The sequence below is a fragment of the Rutilus rutilus genome, assembly GCF_951802725.1.
Source record: "Rutilus rutilus genome assembly, chromosome: 23".
Taxonomy (NCBI): Eukaryota; Metazoa; Chordata; class Actinopteri; order Cypriniformes; family Leuciscidae; genus Rutilus; species Rutilus rutilus.
In genome coordinates, this window is record NC_140233.1 from 5,346,958 (window position 1) to 5,358,140 (window position 11,183).

An 11,183-nucleotide genomic window follows, 5' to 3' on the forward strand; every position below is an offset into this window, starting at 1 on the left:
TTAAATCAATGATTATATAAGACAAAAAATGTCTTGTTGAAATCGTTTTCTTATTGAAATGTATTATTATTATTATGATATCCTCTTCCTACACATATACCTCTTCCTACACATACTTCCTGTGTGTGTGTGTGTGTGTGTGTGTGTGTGTGTGTGTGTGTGTGTTTGGGAAGAGGATATAATAATAATACATTTAAATAGGAAAAAGACAAAATTTTGTCTTACATAATTATTAATTTTAACTTCTGCATACATAAAGATATTTAGTTTCTTCACTTAAAGAAATTTAGTGTTTTGTGTATGTATGTATATATATATATATATATATATATATATATATATATATATATATACAGTATATGTATGTGTAGTCATATATAGTCAAATATATATGGTAAAATATATATAGTAAATAGTAAATATATATAGTAAAAGTATATATATATATTATAATAAAACGTCATTAGCAAACAGAGAACAAAAGAATTTTAATGAATATAAAATAGTTTTCTTTTATCACTGGCTCAGTTCATAGCTCACTGTTTTTAATATTACTATGTGCATCCATTGTGTTTTCAGCATTGAAAAAGCTTTTATTAAAACACCGTCCATATTAATATTCATGAGCCAAGACTTCACCATAGTGGGATTTGTAAAGTAGTGGGCGTGGCTTGCAGTGACGCATCACTTCCTTTATCCGGTTCAGTCTTGCGCGGCTCTCACTCACCGCTCGGTCTCTATGCGCACCGGTAGAGGAGAGGACGGAGGCGCCATTTTGCGACAACTTCTCTAAAGTAAGAGTTTCTCCCACTTTACAGCACATTTTTCTAGGTTTCCACACACATATTAAACCGTCTTCTCTCACTTTACTCAGATACATACTTCTTAACGTGTTAAGTGCTTTAGTTTAGTGTTATTTTCATCACAACGTCTTCCTCAAGAGCGCAGGGCCGCTGACCTCTCCATAGAACCACATGATGAGAGGACAAATGATGACTCGTTTAATGGACACATTAGCTGCTTATAAATGTGTTCACTGTCTAACCAATGTTTGTTCTTTATTCAGGTCCACCATCAGACATGTATCCGACCACACTAACCCAACTGGCCCGGGGGAACCCCTTCAGCGCCCCGTTGTTCACACTGCAGAAGACCGTTGAGCCCGAGACGAGCAGTCCCGTACCGAAGCGCAGGCTCGCAGCCGCCGCAGTGGCCGGTAAGACCCTCGCAGAACAAAAACCTCTATTCTTAATGCTTACAATTCTGTTTAAATGTCTGTAAAGGGGGTTGACATAAGAGAGACCGCATAACCCATCACATTTCTCTGTTTATTATTGTATTAATGCTTGAAATGGATCAGAATGGGCGATATGAAACGTTGAATAAAAGGTTAGAATACTAGTTAGCACTGTGATGACTAGATCCTGCCGAGCTGTAGTTTAGATCATTAGGAAGATCCCTTTTAAATGCTTTAGTTATTACATTTGTAGATTGTGTAGTTTAGTGTGACTCGAAGTTGCTGCTTGCTGTGTGTTTCTGGCCTTGTTGCGTTCATGGAGGGCAATGAAGGACAAAGATGGAGAACGCGTATCAAATCTTTCGGAGGACGTTTTTACGTTTTAATGAGTTGTGTAAATATGACTAATGATAAAATGGTATTGAGCCGGTCAGGGGACATGATGTACTTTATTTAAAGCGTCCTTTTCTGCACATGACCTGTGTGTGTGCACCGCTACTAGCAATGAGGGGCGATCTGATTGGCTCCTGCTCTCAGCAAGGCGCGTTCTGATTGGCCTTCAGTCTGAGGAACACGTCCAAGACCGGTATCGTGTTCAGTATCTTACCCATCATTAAATCGTACATTTGAATACCTTTTTTGCATGTGTTATCAGTGCCTCTTGCTCATAGGCTTGTATAATAATTGTATGTAGATTTAGGTTTAGTTGAAACGCTTTAATTGGTTCGCTTAATCTTTTTATCTGTTTACCAAAATGAATGAGGAGGTCGACCATAAACTGTAGATAACTTCTGAGTTTCAGTTTGTAGGTTAGAGTGGTTTGTTAGTTGAAACTGTAAGTGTCCAAAATTAATCGATTAAAGTTACCTCTTTAGATTATTTATGTTTTTAGGAAGGGAGTCCCTCACCCAAGGAAGATTATATTTGATGGTATGTGGGATATAGGGTGTGTTCACTCTTGGCATGTTTGGTTGGATTAAAACGAACCCTAGTGCGATTTGCTTTGTTAGTGCGGTTCATCTGAATAAGTGTGAACGCTGCCATCTGAACACACATCAAACACACGGACCGAGACGCTGAAAAGATGAGTCTCGCTCCACTTCCGAACCAACTCTGGTGCGGATCGACTGAAATATGAACACAACACGGACCAAATACATGAAAACGAACCACAAACAGGACATGATGTCACAAGATGTGACCCTAAAAAGGACAGAAAGCTCCACCATAGCTGTTTTTTCTCGTCATGGTCACAATGTTTCCCATCACAGTTCAGTACAGGATCAGAACCGCGTCTCCTCGCAGCAGATCTGTGTGTTAGTGTGTGTGACGGAGGGATTCCTGCCGCTGTTTTGACTCCTTTACACATTTTATAAGCTCTTCACGAGTTCTCAGCAGGTCAGAATACAATCATATGTAGCAACACACACACAACGAGCGCATTTAGCCCAGAACACAGCACTGTTTCGGATGTTCGGTACGTTTCGTTGCGAAATATACGTAATAAAAGCCAATCAATCAGGTTGTGAACACATCCCTATGCTTTGCCCTACGCCTAACGGACCAGGACTAAATGTTTTTTTGTTTGTTTTTTTCGCACCAAACGAACCGAACTACAAGTGTGAACACACCCTAACAGATTAAAACCCCCTTGGCATAGCTCATGTCACTTGGTGTGATAGCAGGTGAAAGGTAACGCTTTAAAGTCCCGCGTGGAGGTTTCCCACTAACCCCCAAACAAACGTCTCAGGCTTTGTGTAGATGAATGTGACTCCGTGTTTCTCTTAAGAGGGAGACAGCTGTGAGTTCGGCTCACAGAAATACCTTGTCCTCTGTGGCTTCGGAGGGATCCTCAGCTGTGGCACCACACACACGGCTGTAGTGCCCCTCGACCTGGTCAAGTGCCGAATGCAGGTCCGTGTGCGTGCGTGTTAGCCGGAGTCACCCGAGTGTGTCCGTGTGTGACCTGACCCCAATGCAACCCTTCATCAGCATGTTAAGTGTCGTGTTGTGACGCATGAGCATGTGTGTGTGTTGTTCCTGTGTTCCCCCACGTCACAGAGACGGGCAACAGCTGCGAGTTCGGCTCGTCGAAATACTACGCCCTCTGCGGGTTTGGGGGCATCTTGAGCTGTGGTATCACACACACGGCCGTCGTGCCCCTCGACTTGGTGAAGTGCCGTCTCCAGGTCTGTACTCGCCTCCATCCCCTTCATCAAATAAATGAGATGGCATCCGTGGCGAAGGGGTCACTAACACTTTTGAAGTGATTTGGCTAACCAGCTAACACATCTGATTATTTCTGATGGAGTTTTATTTCTAATTTGAGGTGCAATATCATTCTGCGGAAACGGTTTATAAAATGAAATGAAAGAAAATGCTATATTTTCTTATATTATGCAGAATGTTCAAGCTGCTCTTTTCCATAAAATATATGTAAGATCTTTTGAGTTTCGTGTAAAGGTAGTTGTACGGTTTTGGAACACAATTAATATTATTAAATTACCATTTCTAAGTAATCAATTCCTTTAAATTGATCTGTGACGCTCTGCCACTGATGTCATCCAAGTAACATTTTGGTTTACTTTTTGATTTATTAATCATGTTCCAGCATGTAAATACCATCTTTGAAGTGAAACCATTAACCGTGTTCCTTCATAACCAGCCGGTTCCTCGTGAAGTTCCTGTGTTGGTGTTTCTGGCTCTCATTGCAATAACCAAATGCTGCGTTTAGGTGGATCCTGTTAAATACAAGAGCATCTTCAATGGGTTCTCCGTCACGATCAGAGAGGACGGCATGCGTGGGCTGGCCAAGGGTTGGGCGCCCACCTTCATCGGATACTCCATGCAGGGGCTCTGCAAGTTCGGCTTTTACGAGGTGTTCAAGATCTGGTACGGTGACCTGCTAGGAGAGGTGAGATGGATGATGTGATGCATGAGAAACATGTTTCAAAAACTTTTTTTTTTACCAACATTTTGGCCTTGGATCAATGAATAAATTAATTTTAAATTTATGAAGTATTTAAAAATTTGTAACTTAAAGTGAAATTCTGACAATTAATCTGTAATTTAGGGGTAGGTTTTTTTTTAGTTGAGGCAGTAGGGCTGTTACTTTACGCGCGTCACACAGCAACTGCAGGCTCTGACAAACACACATAACAGCAAATTATACTTCTGCATAATGTCTCTTTTTTGCTACAAAACTGAGAATTCATGCATATACAGATTCGGGCTACGGTCTACAATCGCCTACGTAGGCGAAATTTGTTTGACATTTCTAATGGTAAACACAGCCATGTTGAAGCCTGCAGTGATGTTTTTCAGTGATGTTATGGCAGTCCACTCTGCTTATTGTTTTTCGAGAATGTTGCACACCTGTGTGTCGTGCACGAAACTTCATGCCAATAAATCATCAGGAATATTGCAGACTTGTGCGTCTCAAGCGCCCTCTTTACGTTCGTCCTAATGCCTGTTAGTTGTCTGTGGATTTGCCCATATTTGGCGTTTAAAATGCAAAAGTCTTTAGACATGGAAAATCGATTTTACAATCGATTCAATGAACACTTGCGTCTCAAATTGAACAGGATTTTTTCACAAAAGTGACAGCCCTATGAGGCGGTAGCACACTGCATTTAGAAGGAATGAATTGTGGCACAATCATTTTTATTAGGGCTGTAATCAACCAAAGAAAATCTTGGTCGACTAAAGTCCTGAAATTTTCGACTAAAAATGACGTTAGGTAAAAAAAAAACCGTTAAATTAATTAGCTGCGCACTGTGCACCTTGTTGTCCGCCTAAATGAATTATAAATAAACATAAAAAACGAGTAGGCTATTTGCAGTATTAAATCGTTTTTGACATAATTATTTTGCACTGAAATGAGTCTGACACACGAGTCTGTCGGCTCTGACAGCGTTGCATCACGTGCACCCGCGCAATATAGCCTATGATTTCCGAAAATAGTACTATGTTGTCAACTAGTGATATCATGACAAGAACTTTTGAGGAATATGTAACATAATTTAGACAATTGTTTTTGTCATATGTATTATAATAACTGACAGACACCATAATTTCAGCCGCTCTGTGCAGCTCGCGAACATAGGAGCTCAACTTCGCGACTGAGACACGAATAGACTATTAACTTAAAGCTTTTACTCTTAAACACAAAAGGCACGTCCACTTTAATAAAAAAATAATATTTATTAAACAAACCAGATCAAGTAATAATATTCAGCAAACCTTCTAGTAGCCTACTTTCTTCAGTCTGTCTCTCTTCTCCAGTGGGTTGGGCTAATCCAAAAGAAGTGAAAACAAGGGGGGTGTTCTGAAGACAGACTGTTACCTGTGAAACAGCGGTGCTCTGAAAACACCCCCATTAGCACTTAGTGCTTTCCACCTGATGAAATGAACGCGGCAAAACCAATTTTTATTTACAGTCTATGGGCAAAACTGATGAAATGAACGCGGCAAAACTAATGAAATGAACGCGGCAAAAAATCGACCAATCAGAATTTTGGTCGAGCCAGAACGTATGGACCAAATAATCGACTAATCGACTGGGAGATTACAGCCCTAATTTTTATAGTGTTGTAATTGTTGGAAGGCAAAATCGAAACTAAAATGTAATTAATTGCACGGCCCTAGTTCATTTTAAGTATTTGTTTAGATGGCTAATACATATGTTTTTAATTTATATATTAAATTACCTGTTAATTAATTAGTATAAATATTAGTGTAAACCTATATTCCATGTAGCCATTTTCCACAAAATTAAGCATGGCAATAACCAAATGAACAATAAACATTGTAGAAGCTCGGGCTGGGTTAAAAATATTGATTTCTCAATTTTTTAATCGATTTTTTGATTGTTAAAAAACAAGAATCTGTCTTTCAGTCGATGCTGTTTTCAGCTGATGAATGAACAAAGCTTTGTTTGTGCGTTGTTACTTCTGATATGAAACAAAGTCTCAGCTTTTAAATACTGTCAATTTTTATTATGAAATTCAAATCGACACCGCCTCAGTGTTTGTAAGCTAGAAAATAATTAACCCTAGAGGAGCATTTTGCCAAATAAATGCACTCTTGCATATTCATTTTATTCTTATTTAACCTGTTCTTCAATATTTAATGCATGTTTGAATAAGTCCCATCATGTTTTTATGACAGAAACATGTAGAAAATTGTGTAGAAACATAATTGTCATTAAAGTTATGACATTATTATAAAACCTTTTGTTTAAATGTAAGTAGCCTGCACAAATCAGTTCATTTTTAAGTTGGTATATCATATACTGTACCTGATACATGCCACACAATTATCCGATATTGAATTAGAATTGAATCGTGAAATTTGTGTTAGTAGCCCTGCTGTTAAGTCTGTCAGCCGATGCTCATGTGTTCCTCCTGTCCTCTTACAGGAAAACTCGTACTTGTGGAGAACCTCGCTGTATCTGGCTGCTTCTGCCAGCGCTGAGTTCTTCGCAGATATGGCTCTGGCCCCTATGGAGGCGTGTAAAGTGCGTATCCAGACTCAGCCTGGCTATGCCAACACCCTGAGAGAATGTGCCCCTAAGATGTACGCTGAGGAAGGACTCTGGGCGTGAGTATCCTGCACCTTTAAACCCGTTTAGAGCTCAACACGTTCCTTAGATCCACCTCTGGGGAGTTCCTCCGGGTCGGTTCTGCTCTCTCTCTTTCTCTGGGATCAGCAGGATCGGGCCGGAGGCTCCCAGCAGCTTCACTGCTGTACAGTTGGAGGTGCATGAGTCATTGGCGTGTGAGATCAGTCTACCTGCTTTACCCAGCATCCTCTCTGCCCTGAACCGTCTCAGGAAAACAGCAGGGCAGAACCGCTGGAGAGCAGACAAACCATTTAAATAAACCAGCAAGCCCGTTAATGTTGACTCTTTGGGGAGTTGATGAGTGGTGTGAATCTTCTGGCAGGTTCTACAAAGGTGTGGTTCCCCTGTGGATGAGGCAGATCCCGTACACCATGATGAAGTTCGCCTGCTTCGAGCGCACCGTTGAGCTGCTCTACAAGTTCGTGGTGCCCAAACCCCGCAGCGAATGCTCCAAAGCCGAACAGCTGGTCGTCACATTCACTGCTGGTTACATCGGTAAGGAGGATTTCTGAGGATCGAGTTGATGACATCAGTATTACGACCCGGCTCAAAGTCATAACATAAAGAGGACACTTCACAAGATAGGTTTCAATAGAGAAAATGTAATTTTTTTAAAGTTAAATAATGTCTAGGGTCCAAACATAAGGTAATAATAGTAAATATCATTACAACCTCAAATTATTAAACTGTTGGATATGGGGTTTGTAGAGTCGTGGAAATCATATGGGAACACAGCTCAAGAACCCACTTTTCAAACAAAGACATGAAACAAAAATGAGAGAGCTAGACAAAATCCAGGAGCTTCTTAAATAGGTTGCCACAGGTGCAGCTGGTGTTCATCAGGGCAATCCCGTCCACCGAGGAGGAGTCGGTCCTAGAGTTCTCACACAAAAACTAAAGTTAAAAAAAAAAAGTCTGTAACATCAGTTAATGCATTAACTAACAATGAGCAATACGTTTGTTATTATATATTAATCTTTAACGTTAGTTCATAAAAAAAAAAGCTGTTCGTTGTTAGTTCATGTTGCTCAGCTCTATTAAATAAAAGTAACAGATACAACTTTTGATTTTTAATAATGTATTAGTAAATGTTGAAATATTAGTTCATGTTAGCTAATGTTGTAAAGTAATGTTAACGAAGGGAACCGTATTGTAAATCGTTACTTTACATTTTCTCATTATACATTTTAAATAATTATACATTTTAAATAAATTATTATTCTAAATTATCATTTATATTAATTATATATTATAATTGGTATGTGTAATTTTATATATTGGTTTTTATTAATTCTGATTAATATTATTAATTTTATATTCCTGTTATTTTTATATTTTTAATTGTTAATATTTTATCTTAATTTATTATACATTTTATTATTGTAAATTTACTTTAATGTTATTTTCTGTTTAATACTAATTTTGTTCTTTTTTTATTTTTTATTCTATATTATCATAATTATTGTATTGTATTACCTTAATGTCTATTAATTTCTATAGTTTTTTCTATTAAATATTTATTTGTAATATTTTATTAAATCCATTTCATTCTAGTTCTTTAATTCTAGTTTTATATAAATTTTCTTATTATTATTATTGTATTTTTGTATTTCTATTAATTCATTCTTTTCTATTAAATTATTTTTTGTTATTAATTTTATATTTAATTCTACTATTTAATTTTTATTTAATTGTTATTATTATTATCATCATTCTAATACCCATATTCATTTCTATATTTCCATTAATTTTATTTTATTTTTTATTTTATTTCTTCTATTAAGTGATTTGTTATTAGCTGTGCCCAGTATTGCCTCAGCTCAGAGTTGCTGAAGTGCAGTAGTGACTCATGTTGCTGTTGTGTGTTGCAGCTGGTGTGTTCTGTGCTATCGTGTCTCACCCTGCTGACTCGGTCGTGTCCGTGTTGAACAAAGAGAAGGGAAGCACAGCCGCTCAAGTGCTCAAGAAGCTGGGACCTAAAGGTGAGACTTTTATTATCAATCCATTGTGTTTTACAATTTTTCTTTCTTGTACAGCCTGGGGTGTGTTTCCCGTACAACGCCATAACTCGCTGCTTAACCACCGTAGTGCGACGCTTCAGTGAAGAAATCAACATGCTCTGTTTCCCAAAACCATATCGTCGCAAATTTGTCGTTCAACCACGTTGGTTAATGATGTCACGCAGGTGCTGGAGTATTAACTTTTAATTAAACCGTTTGAGATTGAATTAACGCTAGGTGTTTAGCTATAAATTAGACATGACATCTGAGGACTATTTCTCATTTTTCTCAGTTATTTTGCTTTATTTCCAGATTCAATCATAGGCTCGTTCTTGCACTCTAGAGCACGTTCACACATGCGCACTCTTCAAAAACTACACTTTAAATCTCATGACAAACTAAAAGACGTAAATGACATTTGTATGTATTCTAAATAAAAGATACAGAATGTCAGCTTGCTTATTTTGCTGAAGATAAGGATTTGAGTCCACATGTCATGCAAACAAGAAGCTGCTTCTAACCACAGATCGAGAGCTGTCGTTACAAACACACAACTTTGCGATGCTGTTTGCGAATGTTCGTTGAAACACCGACTCGTTGAACTATACTTATAATAACAGAACTTGTGACCATAGTTGGCTAACGATGCTTTCAGGAAACACACCCCAGATCAACACGTTCCTTAGATCCACCTCTGGGGAGTTCCTCCGGGTCGGTTCTGCTCTCTCTCTCTCTGGGATCAGCAGGATCGGGCCGGAGGCTCCCAGCAGCTTTACTGCTGTACAGTCAGAGGTGCTTGAGTCATTGGCGTGTGAGATTAGTCTACCTGCTTTACCCAGCATCCTCTCTGCCCTGAACCGTCTCAGGAAAACACCATGGCAGAACCGCTGGAGAGCAGACAAACCATTCAGATTAAACAATTGAGCAATTCCAACACTGACTTTCTTAATTTCTCATCCACCCTCTTGACTTGTGTGTTGTTTTTCAGGTGTGTGGAAGGGTCTGGTGGCCCGTATCATCATGATCGGTACCCTGACGGCCCTGCAGTGGTTCATCTATGACTCAGTGAAGGTCTACTTCCGCCTGCCCCGCCCTCCTCCCCCCGAGATGCCCGAGTCACTCAAGAAGAAGCTCGGCCTCACAGAGTAGACAGCGATCTCACACACACACCTTCCCCTCCGACAGCTGCACACCTCCTGTTTTCTATATTTAAGCCTGTCCTGAGCCCCACTCACCCCCGACATCACGATAAAGGGGAACCGCTCTCCTCCACGGGGCAGTTCCATGTCTAAATAGTCTATATAAAAAGAGTTGTGACCTGAATGAATGCCGTCTGGTTTTAACCTCTGACATTTGTTTTGTCAGTAGTACAATAAAGAGCTACCTGGATATTATACACAAGAAGTGCTGTCTCTCTCTTTTTGTTTCATGTTTATGTTCAATCAATAAATTGAGTTCTCATTAGTTTCTCTAAGGATTGTTTTTCTAATTCATTGTGGGTGCATATTTAGTGTTTTTGCTGTCAACATTTGAAATGCAGTAACTGTCTATGGCCAGTAGGGGCGGTGTGGCTTATTTAATAAAAGTTATTTTATTAAATTAAAATGAAATTAAAGTTATTTTAACTGTAGAAAATCAGTCCGTGTTGCAGACTGGTAATTGTTATATTTTAATTTATTATTACTAGTTTGTATTATGAATTGATTTACTGCATGTTATTTTTATTTAGTCGTTAACAGAGAATAGCTTACTTCTGTATTGAAAAAATAAGGTGCTTGTTTTCTTTTTTTATCATTTTACTTGATATACACAAATAAGATATCAAAGAACATACTGAAAATAGTCTTTAATTACCTTTACTACAGTTTTTCACAAGTTTTTGAAAGCTTTTTTCCTCTGAATTATTGATTGACACCACTGTTGATATATGGAAACTGGTAGTTATACTGTTGCTATAGTAATAATTAATAGGCATTTCATGTAAGTTAGCATTGTAATTAATGCTAAGATCAGAAACACTATTATAGGGATGTGCTGACTATATACATGTAGGCATGCAAGATCTAGGTCTAGAATAAGAGTTTGTTTGTAAAATGACCTCTGTTGACTTCTAACCAACCAAGGCATAATTTAACCGATAATTAAAATAAAATGCTTACCAATATGATACCTACAGTATATATATGGTTGACGATATCTAGTCTTTTTAAATCATGCTCTTCTACACTGGAAGCATATCCTAAATGTTTGTATTATAGTTTTATTGTCATAAGACAAAAATTATGTACTTTTTTTCTTTCTTTTTTTTTTACCAATGAATAAA

At 38.3% G+C, this 11,183-nt stretch overlaps 1 protein-coding gene across 2 annotated transcripts; it reads left to right on the plus strand.

Annotated features, from left to right (window-relative positions):
- The first annotated feature begins 666 nt into the window (after nt 1-666).
- On the plus strand, nt 667-10,324 carry slc25a3b (solute carrier family 25 member 3b). Of its 2 annotated transcripts, none has more exons than XM_084396408.1 (8): nt 667-794; nt 1,067-1,216; nt 3,299-3,426; nt 3,972-4,151; nt 6,657-6,838; nt 7,183-7,355; nt 8,732-8,842; nt 9,849-10,324. In XM_084396408.1, exons 2-8 carry the CDS (start codon nt 1,081-1,083, stop codon nt 10,007-10,009), a joined length of 1,071 nt encoding a protein of 356 aa, XP_084252534.1. In that variant the 5' UTR covers nt 667-794; nt 1,067-1,080; the 3' UTR covers nt 10,010-10,324. The 2 variants fall into 2 exon arrangements, with proteins under 2 accessions (XP_084252534.1, XP_084252535.1); XM_084396409.1 differs by lacking the exon at nt 3,299-3,426 and adding an exon at nt 3,027-3,151 and having other exon boundaries at nt 669-794.
- Nucleotides 10,325-11,183: the final 859 nt, after the last annotated feature.

Excerpts from the sequence above, each read along its gene's own strand:
- slc25a3b (XM_084396408.1), top strand. The coding sequence starts at position 1,081 with ATGTATCCGACCACACTAACCCAACTGGCCCGGGGGAACCCCTTCAGC. Across the intron at positions 3,427-3,971 it reads TGGTGAAGTGCCGTCTCCAG|GTGGATCCTGTTAAATACAA; the intron begins GTCTGTACTCGC and ends TGCTGCGTTTAG. Across the intron at positions 8,843-9,848 it reads CAAGAAGCTGGGACCTAAAG|GTGTGTGGAAGGGTCTGGTG; the intron begins GTGAGACTTTTA and ends GTTGTTTTTCAG.